The sequence below is a fragment of the Abramis brama genome, assembly GCF_963993115.1.
Source record: "Abramis brama genome assembly, chromosome: 9".
Classification (NCBI taxonomy): Eukaryota; Metazoa; Chordata; class Actinopteri; order Cypriniformes; family Leuciscidae; genus Abramis; species Abramis brama.
The window spans coordinates 3,080,052-3,104,375 of NC_139971.1; the positions used below are offsets into that span (position 1 = coordinate 3,080,052).

General features: G+C 37.5%; 1 protein-coding gene across 2 annotated transcripts in view; it reads left to right on the forward strand.

The window, feature by feature from the left end:
- Nucleotides 1-2,844: 2,844 nt before the first annotated feature.
- Nucleotides 2,845-24,324, forward strand: part of ltbp4 (latent transforming growth factor beta binding protein 4) — a 93,849-nt gene continuing 72,369 nt past the window's right edge. For both annotated transcript variants that reach the window (XM_084124978.1, XM_084124979.1), the window contains exons 1-4: nucleotides 2,845-3,193; nucleotides 9,516-9,586; nucleotides 11,226-11,511; nucleotides 16,900-17,102. In XM_084124978.1, coding sequence (XP_083981104.1) covers nucleotides 2,997-3,193; nucleotides 9,516-9,586; nucleotides 11,226-11,511; nucleotides 16,900-17,102 — 757 coding nt within the window. In that variant the 5' untranslated portion in view covers nucleotides 2,845-2,996. The remainder of the gene's footprint in view (nucleotides 3,194-9,515; nucleotides 9,587-11,225; nucleotides 11,512-16,899; nucleotides 17,103-24,324) is intronic.

Here is a 24,324-nt window from a genome sequence, read left to right on the forward strand (position 1 = left end):
AATATGTAATAACATTAGAAGTTTTAATAGAAATAATATTTAGTTTACCATACTTATAGATAGACAACAGAAGTAATTATGAAATTATATAAAGATGTACTTAAGTGGGTCAAAAACATTAAAAATGTAAAAAATGTAAAAAATAAAAATATATTTTATTATTTGTTTTGTGACAATAAGTAATTAAGTGTATTCTTCTAAAGTAAATATAAGTTGGAAAATGGACACTTAAGTACACTTTTATAAAGTCCTTACGTGGGTCAAAAAACACTGCCTTTAATATGAATGTAAACTATAATCCATTTTTCATTTAATTCTAAATAACATGCAATTAAAAAACATTACATTCAGTTCACACTTTAAAGTACATAAAAAGTACATTTCTTTTTCACAAAGAAAGTCGTATAACTACTTCACTGTCATTATGAGCTCTTGAGGACAATTCAATGCTTTTCAAAAGGACAAGAATACTATCGCTCCATCAGACTCGTTCATCATAATCCTTCTTGCTTTAATGAAGATAAATGACTTTTTCCTCCATCAATCTTCATGTCTGCATTGCGTGAGGAAAGCGTATGGGCCGTTCTGCTCTCTCCAGTCCAAAACCAGCTCGAGACCAGAGGATGAGTGTGATCCCTCCATTATCTGAAGTGGGACACTGAGTGTGATCGGATCCTCTCTGAGAGGACTTTGTAAAGAAGAGACAGTCGTGCAGACACTGAAGAAGAAACATGAATGAGACATGCAGTCGAGAGTCACTGAAGAGCGGAAAACACATAAGAGTGATAGGAGAACTATGGGTCAGGAGGACGTGATTTAGGTCAAATAACGTGTGTGTGTGTGTGTCCAATACAAGATATCTCATCAGGAAACATTTATAACTATTTTATGATTCATTAGCATATTCTTTAACCTATGTGTGGAACTGAATCCATTTGAATTCGCCATCAGTTCATCAAAATGTAAATAGAATTGAGACGGCCATATATGACTTAAATCTATATAGTTTGATTAATGTAATATCAATAGATTTATGTAATGTGACAACAATAAAGGATACGTTCTATTCCATTTTATTATTCAGTTTCTTTCTTTCTTTCTTTCTTTCTTTCTTTCTTTCTTTCTTTCTTTCTTTCTTTCTTTCTTTCTTTCTTTCTTTCTTTCTTTCTTTCTTTCTTTCTTTCAGTCCTGTTCTGTTTAGTGAAACATTAACTTTGATTGTTAGTGCCATCTAGTGAACATGAAGCACAACAGCACATATAATCAGGGTCTCTTGTAAATGAAGAGCTGGAATATTTATGCACTAAACACAAAAATCTAAGTGTTTGCACGCTTAAATATTATTAATGATAAACTAAATTAAAGAATGAATTTATGAATTTTAACAAATATATTATGTAATATATAAATTGACACTTTGGATATATATATATATATATATATATATATATATATATATATATATATATATATATAATTTTACTATTATACTATTATTTTAAATGACACAATACATTATTGGAGTTTTCAGAGCAGTCAATTCAAAAACTGAATGGAATATTAAATAGACAGATCATTTCATGCTATAATGCTTGATCTACAGAAACTGAGTCATAGTAATCTTTTAATAATAAAGGTTATTATTTTCCCTTCTAAACTTCCATGAAGAACCTTTAAAATCCATGGAACCACTAAAGGTTCTTTTGACTAATCAAATGTTCTTCACACACACACAAAAAAGGTTATTTTAAGCACTGTTGACTGAAAGGTTCTTTGGGGAACCAGAATGCTTCTTCTGTGGCATTACTGAAAACAAAACAAAAACATAAAAACAACAACCCTGTAAACCCTGTTGGGAACCTGATGCATGGTAAATCCATATGAAGACGGCAATATTTGCTCTGTCACAGGAACACAGCAGACGTTCATGAGGTCACAGAGAATATTCTGCATTATCGGGGTCTCTGCGCATCCTCAGTCTTCTAGTGGTGGTGTTGGTGTATTTACACCCATGTGTGAAGAGAAGGGCATTACACACAACCACTAACCTTCAGACATCTGGACGTCCTGACTGCCCTGGACAGTGTGTTTGCTTCGGTGATGATCGTATTTCCCATGGCAGAGCTTTGTGTTTTATTTGCCTTTTGGATGCATAGCTGTGACTGACAAAGTAAATGAAGTTTAGGCTGAGCATAGAGTTCTTGTTTTTTCTTGGATAGAAATCATATCAGCTATAGGTTCCTTTTATGCAAACATAGTGTATTTCAATTTAACAAAGTGAAATTTACCTATATATATATATATATTAACGGCACTTGCTTCTAAACTTAAATCAGGAAATATTACAGTTGTTTCCTTTTTTGTTTATTTTCTAATTTAAATGTTCCTGTTAATCTAAATAATAAAGACCTTAATGACATACTTTTCTAGGAAGTGACATCATGTTGGAGGGAAAACAGCACAAACTTGAATTCCGTGATGTAGCCTAAAAGTATCTTTATTGTGGACACTCATATAAAGGCATTTATTTTACATAAGCTTTTGAGCAGCATTTGTACCAGTTTGGTTGTAATATTTGTAAATATTGTTTTTAATATATGTAAATAAATAATCAAAAGCGTGTTCTAGTATCTTCAATCTCACCCTAAAATTTAGGTAAGTAAGGAAGTAAGGAAATGTAACGCGGTTTCTCTTTGACTCATGGTTTGTGTTTATCTATCTGCCACACTCCCGCACTGCTGCTCACAGTCTGAGCTCTGATTGGCTGTGTCTCCTGGCTGCAAGACAGACTTCACTCTGATTGGCCCAAAGTTTGTTCACGCATCTCTTTCATTGATGTGAGTCAGTGTGCGGTCAGCAGCGCGTCTGGATGGAGAGAATCACTTCAGCTTCACAATGAATGAGGGCCATCAGCGCTGACGGAGCACTGTGCTGGAGTCATTTACTTACTTTCAGAGCAAAACGAATCAGTTGCAACTCACTAGGTCGGAATAACGATGTCAGAACTATGGAGACTGTCATTTTGCATGTCATTTCTTTCCCTGGCGATCGCAAACTCCTCCTCGGTCAGTCATCAGATCATCAGGTCTCCTCAGATGTCTCATGATCTCATCCATCCTCCACAAAGCAGGAGCAAACCGCAGAGACACCGACATCAGAGCAACTCAACGAGAATACAGATAGATGTAAAAGGGTGAGTGTCTTAATTGAAGTCAACTCGAAAGTCTGTACATGACATGTTTGTGGTGATATTGTGGGTAAATGACTGAATGCATGTAAATATGTGACCTTAAACAACAGTGTGGCAACTAAATAGACCTATATTAGCCTATAATTAGCATATATATATATATATATATATATATATATATATATATATATATATTATTGCTTTTAAATGTAAATTCACACTCTTCAAACTAAAGGTTCTTTATTGCCATCTAATTATTCATTAACGAATAATTTTCAGTTTTGGGTGAACTAACCCTTTAACAGAACGTTAAAGGATTAGTTCACCCAAAACTGAAAATTATTCGTTAATTTACTCACCCTCGAGTCATTATGGGACCTAAACCTTTATAATGGGAGTGACTAGAGCCTGAGTTTTGGAAGCTCCATAAAAGCTCATCCATCCATCATAAAAGTAATCCATTAATAAAGTTAATAAAGGCCTTCTGAAGCAAAGCCTTGCATTTTTTGCAAGAAAAACATCCATATTTATAAATGTATAAACTGGTAAACTGGCCATACGCGAGTCAGAAGTGTGACCTCTGACCTGACGGCGTAAGCTCAGGTGAGAGTAGACGCCTCTCGCGGTTCAAACAAACAGGGCTGGGCAACAAACTCAAGCTCATCCCACATTCCTCTTTAAAAAATCTAATTCATGACCAGTGTTTTGTTTTTCTCAATCCTTTGCGCTTCCCCGTTCGTCAATACGTCATGCGTGAGGTCAGAGGTCACTCTTCAGCCGGAACTAGACTCGCGTACGGCCGTTACTTGAAACCAGTGATTATAGTATATATAAGTTATGGATGGATAATATTACATGGATATTAACATATATTAATATGGATATTATTCTTATAAAAATGCACCGCTTCGCTTCAGAAGGCTTGTATTAATCACTGGAGTCGTATGGATTACTTTTCTGATGGATTGATGCACTTTTTTGGGCTTCAAAATCTAAGGTATCATTCACTCCCATTATAAAGCTTGAAAGAGCCAGGATATTTTTTAATATAACTCTGATTGTGTTTGGCTGAAAGAAGAAAGTTTTGTGGGGACTAACCCTTTAAGTACATTTAACATCAATAGAACGTTTTTATTTTCACAAAAAAGTTCTTTATAGTGAAAAGAATTTTCTTTAAAAAAAAGGTTATTAAAATGTTCACATTAAGATTTTTTTTTTAGATTTTAGATTATTATTTTATGGCATTTATGGCTGTGGAAACCCGTTATTTTTAAGAGAGTACAGGTTCAATTATGATTCAAAGAACCTTTAGAGCAAAACTGCTCGAATCTGATTCCAAAAGGATTCTTATTTGATCCCATTAGGATTCTTTAGGATCGGTTGCAAGTAATGATTGGAATTCCATGTCTTTGGACCTTGTAAAGATGGACCATAACTCCAAATAATGACATAATAATAATGCACTTGGTATTCAATTAGTAATCAGTCTGTTAGATTGTATTTTCCTCTGTTATACTATTGCTTGTAAAGGAGTAACATGTTGTTTCCCTCATCTTGACCTGGCACTGAGACCGTTGTGGTTTTCTCTATGCCCAGTTTACAGGCCCAGTGAGACATAGCAGAGCACTTTACTTCAATCAAAGTTCTTTATAGAGCCAGAATGACATGAAAACACTGGCCTGTCTTTTGTTCACGGTTGTAACAGTCAGTCAGATGTTTCTCGAGACTCACTCCGGAAGTGTTGATCCTTCAAGCAATGAGAGGAATTCCTGATTATCCTGAAAAGTTGGAGACTTAGTGACTGGTCTTTGTGAAGCCATAACAGAGCAGGAAATTACTTACCCTTCTATTCATATTCATTTTGAAGGAGCCAAAACACCACTGAACCTTTGTAAGAGTTCACCAAGGATGCACCACTGCTCTTCTGTAACAATCCCACCTCCTCTGGACTTCATCGTGCTTTCAGGTCAGCCGAGGACAGTGACTGTGGAAACACGTCCATCCCGGGGCAATGGGGTTTGGCGGAGGGGGAACATGGTAGCTTTTCTTTCACAGCACTAGAAGGAGAACCAGCAAGGAAGCAATAGCCACCATTTCACCGTCTCGGTTAACTATTGACCCGATGTAAGGGGCTTTCTCACCGGGTAGTTCTTGGAATAACCACCAGGATGGTTCCCTGAAAACTAATGGTTCCCTTAGGAACATTTTCCACGTTGCATTCGGAACTCTGAAGTGACGTAAGCCGCACTTGTTGTTGTGACTTTTATTTTGACGGCGCTGAGAACGCCAAAGCCCGAGCATTCTCCGTGTTCATCAGTTTACGATCTGTCTAACAGTCCTGTCTAATTCGTTATTAGATATAACTGTTATACATAAAAAGTAGACAGTAATGAAAAGGTATTAGCGCATGCGTATGATAAAAATGGCGGGTACTGGTGTTTCGTGTGCGTTCGGCCAATTCGCGAACACTAACGTCACTGGTAGTTCCTATAGTGCTGGTTTAGACCGACTCTGAAGTAGGAGCTAAATTAGTTCCTCCAAATGGAGTTCCTAGAACTAAAATCGTTCCTAGTTCCTGCGGGTGCGAACACGCCAAAATCCAGGATCTTCCGCCAATAGTTCTAGGAACTATGAAAAGGTTCCTCCGGTGCGAAAGTTACATGTTGGTTACATGTTGTTCTTGCCAAAATAACTTGTGAGATGTGTGATATCCCATCATGTAAGCAAAGTCAACAGTGATTACAAGGTGTTTGGTTTCATTTCTATGACATGTTCAATGTGGTTAGATGGTTAGATGTCTGTTAAATTTTCAATGACAGCCCAAATTGTGCCTTGTTTTAGCCTATAGACGTCAGGGCTGTGTTCGGACGGCTACTAGACGTCTTTTATATGTAAAATTGCTTGCTGGAGAAGGAGGGTGATGTTGTGGAGTAATGCTAACAGGCCGAATGCAGGTTCAACAGTTCAGAGCTCATGAAGGCCAAGCGCAGCAAATGGCTTCATTTCAGAGCGCATCAGCAGAGCCTTTCACACCTCGAGATCTCAGAGGGAGACAAAAACATGATTATTTCCTCCTTTTTTGATGGAGGTGCCAAGCAAAGTGGGAGCTTTGTGACGATCCTGCAGTTAACCCACATGTTTGACCTTGAGGACCGCTGTTGAGCTTTTATTGAAGCTTCTCCATGGCTCTCTGTTACGAGGTGCTGGAAAAAAGAGCCGGGGCCAAGAAGAAAACCATAAACCTTTTTTTTTTTTTTTTTTTGTATTGCACAAAAGTAAATAACATTTTTGAAATATAAAAGGTTCATTTGTAATCTTTATTTTACGGCCTGTGCTCCCAGTAGTGTTGGAGGTGCAGAGGTTTGCTCGTTTGGAAGTTTTGCTCACTGCCTTGTTTCTTTGCGTTCTGCTCACACAGAGAAAACACAGAGCTGATGGACGGCCTGTAGGCCGAGGGAATGAGACACATGTGGGTGCAAATGCAGCTGGTAAAGAACAGATGTTTTATTCTTTACATGATATCCACAAGCCAGCCTAATCCTCCTTCAATATTAGTTGATTTTACCTTTTCACAAAAATGACAGTTCTGTCATCATTTACTCGCCCTCATGGCATTATAAACCTATATAAAGCCTTTAAGTATAATGCATATTATAATAATGCATTATATCTTTTTGTACATAATTGTAACGAAAATTAAAATGCATTATAATATTTGCAGATCTGAAATTGGTTATTTGTCATGCGTTTGCATTACTAATGTTATGTTCAATAAGTATTATATGTGGTTACAATTAATCATGAGATTAATGTACTGTATAAGGTGCATTATTAATATACTTTTATAATGCATTATATATAAAGGCTTTAAGTGAAGTGTTTCCGACATTTGTTCTACCGTGGAACACAAAAGGAGATATTTAGCAGAATGTCCAAGCTGCTCTTTTCCATACAATGAAAGTGAATGTTGACCAGTTGTAGTTCCGACTGATCCACTTTCATTGTGTGCAAAAGAGCAGCTCTGGGACAACATAAGGGAGTAAATAATGACAGAACTTTCTTTTTTGGTGAACTATTCCTTTAACATCTTTCTTTTTTAAATATATGAAAAAGTTGTCCGCCGTAGCCATGTGAGCAGAATAAACACAGACATCTTTGATCACTATCAGGTCTTGCTGTAATGGGATATTCTCAGCTCTGTAAACATCTCTCACGTCTCACTGGGAATGTATCGTTTAGGTGTCGACTCCACATTAAAACCCAAACTGGGTACAGAAGTCGATGGCAACTTTCCATTCTGCCAGTGCAGAAACTTCCCTATTTGGGTCTACTAGGGGCCCAAATGAAGGGTCGAGGCCTTTATTTAGAGATCAGACAGACAGACGAATGGTAAAAGGTCTCAGTGTTATGAGACGTCTCAGCACAGCTTCAGTTTAAAGGGATAGTTCAGCCAAAAATCAAAACAATGTCATCATTTACTCACGTCATGTTGCTCCAAATCAGTATAGCTTTCGGTAACACTTTATTTTACAGTGTCCTTGTTACATATGTTACATGTACTTACCGTAGTAATAAGAGTAAATTATGCATAATTACATGCAATTAACCCTCAACCAAACCCTAATCCTACCCTAACCCTATAGTAAGTACATGTAGTTAATTATTATTACTCAGTACTTAAATATATAATTACACTGTAACAATGACACCTTAAAATAAAGTGTAACCAAGCTTTCTCTTTTACAAAGAAGATTGTACTATTTACTCTTTCATACGCTAGAATGAGCACTAGCCTTCAAAAACTCACGCAAGCGAAATAAAAGCTTCATGCGGTTCATTCAACTCGTACTCGTGAGTCAGTGAGAATCATTGAGTCGAATCAGTCGATTAATGAAAAAATCATTCTGAACTGAATCTATTGATTCATTGAAAAGATTTGACTCAAAAATGATTTGGATGTTATTGCTTATTAAATGAACACGCTAAAGACGGGTGGATGTCAAGTTTTTAATTGAAAAACAACTTAAAATCTGGTCTGTTCAACACACAAAACTTGGAAAACAGCGCTAAAGTCATTTTGACTGATACCTATTATTTTTGGCACTTTTGCATTCTTTTTGATGCTTGAAAGCTTCAGATCCTTTCATTGTAAATGCATGCAAAATCAAACAAACAAACAAACAGAAGAATTCTTCAAAACCCACCTTGTATGTCCCATGGAAGAAAAAAAGCCATATGAATTTTTAATTGACATGGGGCTAATTTTCAATTTTGCGTGAACTATCCCTTTACGGATGCATTTTTTCCTGTTGTCCAGAAGAGAAAGAGACATTTTAAAATGTGCCATTTTGTATTTTTTCACACATTAATTCTGGTATCTCATTCACAAGCAGTTAAAAAACAAACAAATGTTGCAGCATAATATCAACAGAGAAGTTTAAAGCTCACTTATTGATCAGAATGGCTTTATTTAGTGATTGTAGTTAAATCTCAAAGTCTGTGTGTGCTGAGTTAGCTTTGATCCCTCTCCGAAGGTTAAAGGTCGTCCTGACCTCCACGTATCCGGGATGGCCCATGCCAGCTCTGTCTCAATCGGCTTACGCTGCACATCATCCCGAGTCCCAACAGAAGCCACACAATAAAGGCACATACTGTAACTAATTAGCAAATCCCAGCCGACGCTATGGAAGGGTCGTGTTTCTGTGCTTTTAAAGCAAGCGTTCGGGATGGGCTTGTGTTAGCGTGCTAATTGCCTTTTCTCGCAAACGCAGCTATATAAACAGATGCGGCCCAGGAGCCTGAAGAAGACTCCTAATCCAGCAAAGTTTACCCACCAGTCGGGACAGCCAACGCCACTGTGGGAAAAACAATATTTCTCATGTGTATGGGCACCGGGAGGACGGAGGCCCGACGAGGGGGGCGTCTATAACAAACTCGCTCCCCCCTTCATTTTTATTCATCGCCGCTATTTGTCCAAGCTGAATACAACACGGGGTGAAGGGTCAGCTTAAACCCAAGGCTATTCACTCAGTCCAATGCATCTTAAGGGGCCCAGGGCCACGGATTGTAAGTCTTTTAAAATCGTGCTTTCAGAAGTGGTTAAAATGTGATTATGCCGGACAGATTGATTTGGCATGGAGCCTGGAAAGGTGAAATGCGAGTGAAAACAATTTTCACTTGTATTTTAAAGACAAGCAGACTCTATGCTTGTGCATTGTGGCATGTGATGATCTTTACTTTTTTATTTTTGTTCTTGTCACTCGTAGAGCTTCACCCTTGATCTCTCCGTCTCTGACACTCTTGATCTCTGTCCGCTTTCCTCCAGGCCCAACGTCTGTGGCACCAGGTGCTGTTATTCATGGCTAGTCAACCCCAAGACCAAGCAGTGCACAAAACGTGAGTATCTTTTCAGGGCCATTCAGATGCGTTTATACATTTCTATTATGTTCATAGAAAGAGACACTTCTACAGCTGCCAGTATTGCATCTGGCTCAAATCCTCTTCATTTGTGTGATTTTGAGGCAGTGAACTGAAGTGTCGGCACAGCTGCGAGCCGAACAACTTCATGACCAGAAGCGGAAACATGTCCTAAACCACTGATTCTCAACCTTTTATATTGAACCCCCCCGCTGCGCAACACAATATTCATAGGCCTGATATAAAATATTAACAGAACTATCTTTAGTATATAATATATGAACTGTAATACATTACTAAATAAATAATAAAATGTAATATATTATTAAGTTAATTAACCACAGTTCTTTTTATGATTCCAGAAGTTTGAAAAACTGTGTTCTTAAAAAAAATTGTTTTTGAGGGAATTTTTGTTCAGTCTACATCGTTTTTTATGATTTTAAATTATAAGTTATACAAGGTTTAACAAATTTTTTAAGCCAGTTTAAGGTAATTTAAATTGAATTTAAATTGTTTTAAACATCCAAGTTGATTGTACTATATGTATGTATATATATATATATATATATATACACACAATCAGCTTGGATGTTTAAAACATTTCAATTCAAATTACCTTAAACTGGCTTATCTTGTATATATATATATATATATGTGTGTGTGTGTGTGTGTGTGTGTGTGTGCGTGCGTGTGTGTGTGTGTGTGATAATTTTAACAGAAATATAATAAAACTTTAATAAAAATAATGGCGTCATCCTGCATCCAGACCCCCTGGTTGAGAATCAGAACGAATGAAGTCACAAAACAAAGCTTGCAGTAGATATAAGATTTAACACTGACATTTACAGTCAGCCAAATCTGATTCTGTTTTGTTTTAATGGAATATGCTGTTATTATTACTTGTTTTATGTCATGCGTTCAGTCTTGAGCAGATGATTATTGATGAAGACCCCTCAGCATGCGTTCCCATCTGACAGGCAAAGTTTTGTGTTACTTAATTGAGTCCATATTCAGTTTTCAATTAATGCTCATAAATTCAGGTTGGAGATTAAAATCTGTTCTGAATTTGCACTGTGCACAGTGTTCATCGTTCCAGTGTGTTATTTGAAAAACTGTTTGCGTCTTTCTATGTTTTATTGATTGATTTTATTAGGCTCATGTGGGTTATATAATATGTTAAAGATTTTTATGTATATTACGTTCATGCATCTTACTAACAGCAGTAAAAATGTACTTTATGTCTGTTTATTTGGATGCCTGAACATTATAACAATCCTTTCCTGTAAGTAGGCCAAACCTTTGAATGCCATGTTGAGGCAGCGCCTGAGCTCAGACCCACAATTAATCCAGTCCCTCATCTTTAAATTATAATCCACACCTTCCTAATCCTTATGTAGCTAGATTTACCAGCTAATAGCTCACCCCTTGACCCATGTGCCTTTAAAGGGCCAGTGCAACCAAAAATACTACAACTGGATATGTGTTGTGCCCAAAAAAAAAAAAAAAAACGATCCCCAAAAATTTGATCAGGAAAATAATATAGCTTTAAATGCTATGCAAAGTACTGCAAAACCATTAATAGAATGGAAAAATAGTTTCTTTGTTGTTCTCCCACTAGCAAGATGTCATCCGCGCTGCCATAATAAAGCAGTCTGTCGCCGGGCGAACATCTGTCAGTGTCGTCCAGGCTTCCACGGCCATCGCTGTGAACATGCTAACGTCAACCCGACCTCCAGCACCTGGTTTGAGGCACAGCCTGGTCCCATCGAACACTCGTACACCGCCACCACGGCAACAGTTCCCACAGCAACGCCTGTATCCACCACCATCCACAGCAACATCTCCACATCTGTCTCCAGCCCAGATGCAAGAAAGACGCACTCATTACGCTGGCAGCCGCCCAGGTGAGTGATGTGCTGTGCTGTATATTAGTCAAAAAGTGCTGCTAGCTTACACTGGTAATGGAAAGTCATGCTGAGCATGTTGCATTATGGCATACAGTATTTCATGCAGCGTTGTTTGGGATTTGCCTACAGGAGGCGCTCTCATACTGCAAATATACTGTATGCATGCAGATTGCAGAATTTGCATTTGTCATATTTTATTGAAGATATTTCTTGTTTATGTATAACTGGCTCTTCCTAAACAACCGGTATAACAGTGTTATTGGAAGTTTTTTTCAACTCAGCTAGTCATGTCTGGAGTCTTTCATTTTAAACTTATCAAAATTACTAGGTGTACAATTTTTGTTAAATGGAAAAAATGACATGGTGCACCTTTAAGTGTTTATAAAACAATCGTTTAAGATTTGCTGCCACAAAGTGGAAAAATTACAGTTAACCGTATGTGTTTTGACTAAAAATACAGATAAAGGTACTGCAATCAAATCACTTTTCCCCCCATATCTTACTCAATGTTGAAAATATACATAAAAGCAAATTTCCAGAGGAAATTAAGTATGCCATTTAAAATATCAAGCACATAAATTAACAAACAGACAAAAAAATAAAGCAAGAGAAGGATATAATATACATGGCAAATAGTTGGTCTAAACAATATTTACATTGTAAATGTACTTTTAATTTAAAGAATGTTTTCAAGTGGATTTTTTATTCCAGTTTGTGGACATTCTTTTCACAAAAGAAACAAATTGTGTGTGTTACTCGGATTTGCCTACAGGAGGCGCTCTCATACTCCAAATTCATATAGCCATCCGACTCTACTTCACTCACTGCCAGCACAGGACTGTGTGAAGTAACTACTATGAAAAGTAAGTGTAGTAAGTGGGAAGAATACTTCAGTACTTAAATCTTCTTGAAGGATTCTTCTTGTTTACTAAAGGATTGTAAATCCATCCATACGGTAAACAGCTGTTACGTCTGTATACACTGGTGTTACGTATATGTTTTCTTTCTTTATACAGAGACCTTAAGTAACCCTTATCTTCTCACAGCTCGCTCTCCACCCTGAAATGAAAAATAACGCTATCTCTAATCTCACCTAATGTTTTTCCAAGGTGGATAATGTGGAGAAGAAGATGTACTGCTCACTCTCAAACTGACATATGTATTTTAACTGGCTGACCCATAGGCAGATGCTTCTTTTATATTGTATTCAGATGGCAGAGGATGCAAAAGAACTAAAGGTTGTGAAGAAAAGTGTTATGATTGGAGAGCCACACCTCATCTGATCTCAGATTGATGGAGCAACGAATGCCATAAAGTTAAGAAGTCTTGCCCTTGTTGGAAGACTCTGATCAGAGCTTTGATATTCAAGATGGAATATATTTACTCGTGAAAGTGTATGTGCGGTCATGGTTAAGAAATAGTTTATGACACACCAAGGTATCATCTTGCAACATCTTGATTTAGAAGTTTTTATGGTGAATAAAAGACAAGAAAAGTGTTTAGCTTATTGTGTAATGCCAGGGTTTTCACAAGGAGATCCACAAAACAACAACAGTTTGTTGGTGAATTAGCCAAAGTAGTAATAAACAAACACACAAAATGTGTTGAACGAAGAACAAGTGTTTGAATTGTGTGGGAAATCTTGTGGCGATTTCAGTTTGCATGATAATATTACTGTCAGAGAATAATCTACACACTTCCCTATTTTAAGACACTAGTTTTCCTCTAATACAGTTAAATTAGAACTTATTTAACAATATAATTACTAGTACCGGAACCTGGAATTTTTAAAGTCCCCCTGTAGTGAAAATCAAGTTTTTAATGTTGTTTATATGTCTATATTGTGTTTTTAATATGCTTCAAGACAAACCATGTGTAAGTTCATAAGTCGACTCCATTGCTGAATATTTTCTCCTTAAAACTGCAGTTCACCAAAGACAGCCTCAAAAACACGCTTTGAAATCGCTGGTGTTTCTGACGTCACAAACTACCTTGTAACCAATCAGATCAACGTGTGATCGTCAACCAGTGGATCTCTGAGTGAGTGGAGGCGGGGCTCATTTGCATATTCATAAAACAGCATATACAAAAAAATTCATAAGGAAAAATATGTCATTTTGGTGATCAAAGATGAGTTTTAAGGGATAAAATTATTGACTACAGGGGACTTTAACTTTGGGAAAATCCCTTTATATTATCGGTATGTAATACCATTTTCAATACCACAGGGAAAAAATTGCCACAACATTAAGGACAAAACATTTGAACAGTATCTAAGTTCATTTATTTTTTTTACCATAATCTATTGTCTTAACTAAAACTCTGCTATCTGAGATTATTCAGGCCTGATATCTGAGTGGTGGGATTATAAAATAATACTAATAATAATCTCTAAAACAGGAATATATTACTATTGTAAAACAAACACTGTAAAATAAAAAAAGGAAAATGATTTCAAAATAAGTATGTTAAGTGTTTGTAAATTGCTATACCTATGCTTTATTGTTTTCACTTTTTTATTTATCAAAAAAACTAAATCTGTATTTTGGCAACATTAAACCAATACAGTTTGTTTTTGTGTCCTAGTTTGAGAGATGTACTGCCTTTTTTTGAGGTCGATTAGACTCTCTCAGACTGTTGAGCAAGTCCTCTGGTGAACCTAAGCTTGGGAAGGAAGGGCCTGCCCTGTGGAAACAGTTCTCGCACAATAGACTATTGAAAGACTCCATTATGGGTCAGTTTCAATGATCTACCTGACGGGCCAATGTTGCATACACACTCTGTGCTGACAGCCCTGCAATTTCCCCATCTTTCAACAGTTTTTATATCACATTCAATGTGTGAACTAGATTTGTCAGATAATTCCTCAGTGTTTGAAAGTCCAGAGCCTAGCAACTAAACCCAGAATTGGTAAAGCAAGCAAGTTCTGCTTTTATTTCCATGGCTTTTCAAGTAAGATATGAATGCTTACATTTGTCCGCTATGAAAGGAATGTGCTCTACATATATATTTTAGAAACCTCTTTGTCTGAAATGTTGTCTAAAAGGTAGTAAATCATCACAATGGGGTTTATAGGAAATGTCCCAAGTTTGTTAACTGTTTAAGGGATTTTTCTATAGCATAAAATAAATTAAAGAATTGAAATATTAGTGCACCACAAAAACAGAAAAACAGACGTGGTTCTTTTGTTGACAATCCAAAAAGAATATTGCACTTGGATGAAATCATTTAATTTTTTGATTCAGAGACATTGTCTGCATTTGAAAAATAGAGTATGTGACTGATTATCATTATGGTTCAATTTGCTGGAGCTCAGTGCAAATCTAGGAGTACCACAGGGCTCTGTATTAGGACCTATCCAGTTGTTCTATATCATGGTTTTCTGTGAATGAGACCTCTCTCAAATCGTCTCCTGTGGCGCCCAGGGTGTTTATGCAGAGTGAGTGTGTGTATAACACATGCAGAGTTGTGAAGGTTGCATGTAAATGGAAATGGCCATATGCATGTTTTATAGGCTGTTTGCTGTTGACCTAAACTCACGTCAGCTTGTTTTCACTGTAAATTATCTCTGTTTGGGAAAATGAGCTCATGCTCAAAAGTCCATGCCAAAAAGGTTTTCCACATGTGCATCTGCTTGGGCACACAATTGTACAGGAAACCATTGCAAGAATACATTTGGTAACGTCTCTCTGTTGGCTGTGGAGTGCTTTTCATTATTTTAGTGGACCATTAAGGACAATTTGAATTCAAATCAGAATTGTCCGCCTACTTGAATGACTAGTTTAAAATGTCTTGAAGGACTTCTTGTGAATGTGAAAACGAAAAATATGAATCAGAATTCTTAAATAAAGTAGAATAGTTGACATTTATACAGCCATACTGTACAAGACACCTAAGTTTGTGAAGCTTGATTATGTTGTTCGCTGGAAATTATTTACATTTACATCAAAAATACATTTTACTTTATAAATATTGCAATATATCCATCTTCATCCATCTTCTTCCGCTTATCCGGGGCCAGGTCGCGGGGGCAGCAGTCTAAGCAGAGATACCCAGACTTCCCTCTCCCTAGACACTTCCTCCAGCACTTCCAGAGGAATACCGAGGTGTTCTCAGGCCAGCGGGGAGACATAATCCCCCCTCCCTGGGAAGGCGTCCAGGAGGCATCCGGAATAGATGCCTGAGCCTCCTCAGCTGACCCCTCTCGATGTGGAGGAGCAGCGGCTCTACTCTGAGCTCCTCCCGAGTGACCGAGCTCCTCATCTCTAAGGGAGCGCCCAGTCACCCTGCGGAGAAAGCTCATTTCGACCGCCTGTATCCAGGATCTTGTCCTTTCGGTCATGACCCACAGCTCATGACCATAGGTGAGAGTAGGAACATAGATCAACCGGTAAATCGAGAGCTTCGCCTTGCAGTACTGCTCCTTCTTCACCACGACAGACCGGTACATCGACCGCATTACTGCAGAAGCTGCACCGATCCATCTGTCAATCTCCCGTTCCATCCTTCCCTCACTCGTGAACAAGACCCCAAGATACTCGAACTCCTCCATTTGAGGCAGGAACTCTCCACCAACCTGAAGCGAGCAAGCCACCCTTTTCCGACTGAGAACCATGGCCTCGGACTAGGACAGGGATAGGCAACTCCGGTCCTGGAGGGCCACTGTCCTGCAGAGTTTAGCTCCAACCCTAATTAAACACACCTGAACAAGGCAATCAATGTTTTCAGGATTACTAGATAGATACAGGCAGGTGAGTTTTTATCAGGGCTGAAGCTAAACTCAGTGGCCCTCCAGGACCGGAGTTGCCTATCCCTGGATTTGGAGGTGCTGATTCTCATCCCAGCCTCTTCACACTCGGTTGCAAACCGTCCCAGTGCACGCTGAAGGTCCTGGTCTGATGAGGCCTACATGACAACATCAGCCGCAAAAAGCAGAGACGAAATCGTGTGGTCCCCAAACCGGACACCCTCCGGCCTCTGGCTGCGCCTAGAAATTCTCTCCATAAAAATTATGAACAGAACCGGTGACAAAGGCCAGCTCTGCCGGAGTCCAACATGCACCGGGAACAAGTCTGACTTACATCCGGCAATGCGAACCAAGCTCCTGCTCCGGTCGTACAGGGACCGGACAGCCCCTAACAGAGGGCCCCGGACCCCATACTCCCAGAGCACCCTCCACAATTGCAATATATTTCTTTAAAATATCTATAACTTTCTTTTCCTTGCAGAAACTGTAAAAAATGACAATCTTATTCTAGTTTGTACAGAGAGTGTTTTTACTAGTGTTGCTTTTATTTCTTCTGAACTTTTAATTGTGGATTTATTTTTGCATTTTAAAGGGCTTTCTCATCATCCATAGGTTATTAATTTTGCTTTGTGTTGCAGCTTAAAAGAGGCCGAGTCAGTCCTGTTGAAGAGAGCGCTGTCCAGTGGAACTGGTGGAGAGAAGATCACGAGTGCTATACTGAAACACATTGAATCAGAGCGAAGCAGACTGGAGTCTTCATCCTCTACTGGAGAAACCAAACTCTCCAGCACCAAAACCTTCCAGACTCAACGTGGCCAGTACACACTCCTTTACACAGCAGGTCAGTCCCAGCCGGGGAGAAATCGTGAAAAATCGAATGTTTTAGGAAAACATACACCTCATATCCTTCGCTGTAGGAATGAACATTTCAAATGAGATCCTGTTAATACTTAAATGGTTTCTTAGACTGCATTGAGATTAAATGAAGAGCAAATTAGATCTCAAAAAATGTATTAAACTGTGTCTGAAATCAAACGTCAGAAATTTCATTATGATATCAAACTCAAAGACCAGACAATCTGACTATATGTTTTACATTCCGGTGTTTAGCTCTACGGTCTTACAGTATATCAACAATTGATTTATTAGTGTTTATTTTCTTTATTTGTATTCAGATTTTTATTTTAGGAAAAACATCAGTAACTGATAGATTTGTGAAGGCTTGAAGGGAAAAGCAATTTTCTACTTCTAGTAATATTAGTATAACCTACTGAAAACAATTCCAATTGTACTTTTTAAGACACTGGTTGTCAACCAGCACACTTCCAAGTGGGCTTCAAGATTATATTTCTTATTTAAATGTTCTTATTTATATCCACTCCCTCAACAACAGATTTAACCAGGGTTCCCATGGTCTGGAAAAACCTGGATATATGAGGTTGCTTTCTTTTAAAAGTGTGGTTTCTAGACCTGCAAAGATCATGTAAATGAATGGAATCTCCGTGAGCATTTGTATTATGAATATACATATTTATAGTTATGCCAAGATCTAAAATGTTTGGTAACACTTTTTTGGAGACACGTTTTGTCTCATTAGATGACAATCATTAGCTAACAATGAACAGTTGTATTTTTATTAACTACCATTAAGTTAACAAATGGAACTTTACTGTAAAGTGTTACCAAGTATTTAATCAGGTACAAATTGAGAGCAAAACATATTTTGGAAAATTCTTATCTGTCATCTTTGTCCAGTAAATTACGAACAATTGGAAAAGTCATGGGGCTTGAGAATGTTGTTGTGGACTTTTGAAGGTTTGAGGGTTTATACAGGTTTCTGTGCCAACATGTTAACCTTTTATTTGCCAGAAGCAGCACTGGCTTCAAAGCAGCAGGCCTGAGTAGAGAATATCTTGTTTTAATAATTTGGCCTGTTTCCTGGTTTTAAAACTTTTGTGCCGTGATAAGGTTTATCAGCCTGTAGATGTGGGCTAGTTTGCATGGAGGCCGTCCTCGATACGCTATTGTTGCATATTCCTGCCATTGTTTAGTTTGGCCCAGAGGTGACGCTGCAGTAATCACTCAGGAGATGGATGTGCTGTTTTGCTAATGGGAACCCCTGTGTCTCCATGACCTCATAACACATTTGTTGCTTATCTCTAGATTTATAGTCTTTAAGCCCTTGAATATGAAGCTGTAGCTGATAAGTAAAGCTCTGTGGAGATGAAACTTTAAATGGCATGTTACAGCAATTCATGGAATTCACTTCAGATCGATCATAATGTCGTTATTTAAGTAGGGTTATTATCATTAACTAAAACTATATTTTTTTATGACTTTAAATAAAATGAACATTAACTGAAATAAAATTAAATATAAATAAAAACTTAAAATCTAAAACTTATTTTATTTCAGTTAGTTACCAAGGGAACATTTCTCTTTTTTTTTTAGTTTAAGTTGATGCACTAAAATAACTAAGCTTACTTAAAAAAAAATAAATAATTATATATATTTTCTATTAGGTTTTAGTTTTAATACTTAAAAACTGTATAGACACATTTAATAAAAATAAATAAAAAAATGACAAAAACACAACAAAGTTACTAAAATTTTAACTACAATTAAAATGAAAACAGAAAATATCAAAATAAAATCTAATTGAAAAAAACTATAGTAGTAGTCTATGAAAAAAATTAACCATAAAAAAGTTTTAATTACTTGAAATAAAATAAACATTAACTGAAAAAAAAAAAAAAAAAAAAAACTTAAACGTATTTTATTTCAGACAGTTGCCAACATAAAAAAAAATAAAAATAGTTTATGTTGAAGTACTAAAATAATTCAAAACAAAACATGTCTATATATTATAAGATTTGCACACATTTATAAGATATTTGAAAAATAAAAATAACAAAAACAACAAAATGACTAAAAGTTTGACTAAAACTAAAATGAAAGCAGAAAATATCAAAATTAAATCTAATTCAAAATATTGACAAAAACTATAATAGTACTAGTCTATATCAATGATAACAACTAAAATAAAATTAACTTGAAATAAAATAAACATTAACTAAAATAATATATTATAAGTTACAATTTATGAAACAAAATGAATAAAACTTTGACAAAAATTAAAATGAAAACTAAATTCTAATTCCATAACATCTAAGACCATAAAGACCCTAAAATACCACTGTTATGAAGAAGTTGCAGCCGAAGAATATCTGAGCTGTGGTTATTTTGGGTTTCCTGAGCTTGTCTCTTCAGTTTCTCTGTAGCTGAGTGTGCTTTTATATAATGAAGTGTGTTCTGTAGCCCACAAATATTCCCAAAAGGCCCTTCCTAACACCAGTCCGGGCCTTTCAATCCAGATCCAGCATGTAAACACCCCTGGACTGCTGTAACCTCAGGGCTTCCCTGTCCTCTCCGTCCGACAGCGCTAGTAAATACACCTTCTCCGGCCACATATTGTCAACGTTTATTGCCTGTCGCAGTGGAAAAAACTCGATTGAGGAATGAGGGATGTCGTCTCACATGGAAAAGACAAGAGTCGCTGCCAAACGCCAGATCTCTGGAAATCCAAGACTCAATGCCGGCTGTAAAGGCCGAATCCAAGTTTCCACGCTGAGAGAGTTTGTAATGTAGAGAGGGAGTGACAGAAGCTCGGCATTCCAGCGGATGAGGAAACTACTTTTCTTTAATGACTTATTTTTGTGACGATGGGTGAAACGGCCCACTTTATAAACATTTACATGTTTAGAGTGTCACGAGTCAATAAGACGAGAGCAGAATGGAGTTGGATAAGTCGTGGGCGTCAGGAGTGTTACACAATAGTTTGACCCTCAAGCTCTTCATCAAGATTTTATTGTCCAGTTTGTTTTGCCAAATATGAATGCTTGTGTGAGAGACTGTTGATAGTGGATTTTGGTAAGCTTATGATTAATGCTGTATTTTTCCTTGTGTCTGTGCACTGATCTGACCTGTTCTTCTGGAGTTTCTATTTTAGATTCAGAGGCCATAATTGTGGCACAAACCAAATTACAATATCAGAGTTAAGCTGCACGTTATTGAAAGATTGTTTATTACGTGCAGATGAAGTGCGTTCTGTAGCATACAAATCCAAAACATCTGAAAGAGGTATGCTTTTCCCATGTTCATCTGTGTTTAGTGTGTAATGTTGCTGTTTGAGCATGAAGAAGCTCCAGTTCTTCTCTATATCAGTGTCAGTGTTTCTGAACTCCTGAAACGCCTCCATTGTAGTCTTGAGTTTCTTCCGGGAACGAACACGTCACAATATTCCTCATTTAAATAATTCATGCGCAGAATAAAGGGGCGGGGCCTGGTTGAGTTAGTTAGTAGTGTGTTAAACTGGCGGTTATGGTAAGGGGCGGGACATTTCCCAAACACACTCGAAGCTCTCGACCAATCACAACACACTGCTCCAGCCGACCAATCAGAGCACAGTGTGCTTTTCAGAAGGAGGGGCTTCGTAGAGACAGGAACTAAACAGAGCGTTACTGACAGACTGGGAAGAGAGGAGCTGCAACAATGGAGAATACGAGGAAAATAATGTGTTTATTGACCATTCAAGCATGAAAACCTGTTCTAGCAGAGCCCAAAATCAAGACTTTGTAAAAGGGCATAATAGTTCCCTCTTAATACCAGTCATGAGCCTTTAAATAAAGAGCAGGAGTACATGAATATTGTACACTTCAGTGTCCTATTACTTTTTTAATCAAGCATTGTCTTGTTTGTTATGAGAACTGTCAGATAAACTTTTATCTAGCATGAGGTAAGCCTAGCATGACCAAGTAATATCTCTCTCTTAAAGTTAGGAATGGACTGATATTAAAATTATATGAAACTCTTGCTAAGGGAATATATAATGAATGAGGAAAAAAATTATAGTTATGTAAATGATAGAACTGATAATTATTCATGCTATTACCAATAACAGATAAACGGTTGAAGATAAAATGACATGCTGTTGTGCATATCTAAATATAGAAGACTAGAAATTAAAATTGACCACATAATTAAATAAATGCAAGATTATGCCGCTATATATTTTACGTTCATTTAATGTTAAGTTAAAAAAAAATCTGCATAAAAAAGAGTTTTAAACTATGTTTAGATGTCTTAGATTTTGCACATTTTGAAATGCAAATTAATAGAAAATAAATAGCTCATAATAGTAAGTGTGGCGTCCTGAAGGTGGCGTTTAACGTTTGATGAAGGTCTGGCTCCTTCTTTCACTAGATATTTGTTTAATCCTTTTTGAGGCCTGTTTTGTGCCCTACTTATTTTACAGAAAGTGTCAGTACATGTTTTTAGAGTAACTTACCCAACACTGCTGCTTTTGTACATGCTTTCATGGAAATGCATCAGGACACATTTTAGTAAAGAACAGATGACAGAGCAAAACCTGCCTGAACAAAGCAATAATACATAGAGGCTCATTATATTTGTGTGTGTGTGTGTGCGTGTGTGTGTGTGTGTGTGTGTGTGTGTGTGTGTGTGTGTGTGTGTGTTTCTGATCCAGTTCCACATGATGACATAATTTACAACAATAAGGTTACAAACTTAATTTCCCAAACAACATGAGAAACAAGACTGGTTGCTATAGTAAAGCATGTTTTACTGCCTCATTAATATGTAAAACATTGACATCATGACACAGTTGAACAGCTCCTCCCAAATGATTGATGGAGTCATATTTAAGTAGATCAAGAAGGGGAAAAGGACAGTAGCTGTTGTTTACTTCCTATAAGAGATATATGTATATAAATGTTTGTATAAGATGCAGGGCCAGGGCAGGCGGTCAGTCTGGGTAAAATGATCCATAGGTCATCCGTACTGGGGTGTGTTTCCCAAACGCATCGTTAGCCAACTATGGTCGCAAGTTCATTTGTAATCAGCAGTTCAACGAGTCTGTGTTTCCCGAAACCATCGTTCCAACGAACATTCACAAACAGCATCGCAGAGTTGTGTAGTTGGAGCGACAGCTCTCGACCTGTGGTTAGAAGAAGAGTCTCTAGTTTGCATGACATGTGGACTCAATAAATCCTTATTGTGAGCAAAATAAGCAAGCTCACATTCAGTACAATCTGTGTCTTTTATTTAAAAATGTAATTTATGTCTTTGTCAAGAGATTTAAAGTGTCGTTTTTGAAGAGTGCGCATGTGTGAACGAGCTCTAGTGTAAGAACGAGCCTATGATTGAATCTGGAAATAAAGCAAAATAACTGAGAAAAATGAGAAATAGTCCTCAGATGCATGTCTGTAATTTATATCTCAAACGAATCATTAAAAGAAGTTATTACTCCACTAAGTTCGTGACATCATTAACCACTGTGGTTGAACGACAACTTTGCGTCAGTACGGTTTCGGGAAACAGTCGTGACTAGCTAGTTGATTTCTTCATTGATGCATCGCACTACGGTAGTGAACGTTGCTGTACGGTGAAAGCTCACCCCTGAGGAGTGCAGGGCTAGCATTAGTAATGTTCTGCGATGTGTCAGTGCAGTGAGCGTACAGGTGTGGGGAGAAATGTGCTCGTCTCCCGCACAGAAAACAGCCCCATTTGTTCTGGATTCTGAAAGTGTGTCGAGTCAAGCTGAGTTACAGTCAGTTTCACCTCATTTCACTGTGTGCTTCTTCCTAGAGGAAAACCTTACTGTTCTGATGTTGCTTTTACAGAGTTTTGATTTGTTTTTGGGCTCTACTAGAACAGTTTTTCATGCTTTAATGTTTTTTTCCTCATATTCTCTATTGTTGCTAGCCTGGATGCCAGCCGGACTAAGCCCCGCCCACAACATTTGAGGTCGGGAAGTTCGGTCTGGACTTGATCCGTTGTGGAGCAACTATGCTCGAATCAGAGTTGTTCGGACCAATCAAATGGTCAGGGCGGGCTTTATATGATGATGTATCTGTCCATCAACAGTAACGTAATCATCCACATCACCAAAGAGCGCTTGGGCTGAATTCGTTTACAACAAAGATGGCTGCCGCCGGAGAATTGAGATGTGTAGATTCCGCCATCGCGTCTGTTACAGAAGATATCGACAGTGCATTCATTTTAAAAGAGGAACAGAGAACCGCGATCAAGGCATTTGTCGATCAGAAAGATGAATGAAGAACATACTTCACTTACTCCGTTGCTCTGATTGGTTGTAGGTCTATCCAATTGAGTGCAGAGGCATTTTCTTTCCTGGTTCGGTTGAAACGCCCCATAATCACAGCCCAATGGAGCAGATCAGACTCACATTCTGACTAGAATCTGAGTATGACGACGTCAGGCTATATTGTTGCGGCTCCTCTCTTCCCAGTCTGTCAGTAACGCTCTGTTTAGATCCTGTCTCTTGAAGCCCCTCCTTCTGAAAAGCACACTGTGCTCTGATTGGTCGGCTGGAGCAGTGTGTTGTGATTGGTCGAGCGCTTCGAGCGTGTTTGGGAAATGTCCCGTCAATATTTAGAAATAACATATGATTATGTTAATATGAGACAGCATATGATTTCATCCTAGAAGAAGGTGATGAGAAATGAGTTCATATTGAGATCTCATACGTTTGATGGAAGTCTTGGCAAATCTGAGCAAAGTTTGAGAGAATACTAGGGCCTAAATAAAGATCTGAGAAGCAGGATCCTTCTGCACAGAAATGATCATTTGCTCTCTCATTGCTGTCTAGGAGAAACAACTAGGATTTTGACAAAAAATGTCATCTGTGAAGACTGTAGCATCATCTTTTATGAAACTGTTTGTTCTTTGCTTTGTAGAGTTGTTGCCTTTGTGTGGATCCAGATACGTATTTGGTCAAAAGCCTGTTTTAGATTAGGTTTATCCTCAGTTTTAAATGAAAAGTTCACACAAAAAGAAAATACCCATCATTTGTTCACCCAAACCTGAACGACCTGCTTTTCCATGGAACATAAAGGCAATATTTGTAAATATATCTCGGCAGCTCTTTTCCATATAATGAATTAATGGTCTGTAAGCTAACATGAACAATCATGAAGCTTGTTCAATTATATTGCTCATAGTTAGTTCATGCTAACTAATGT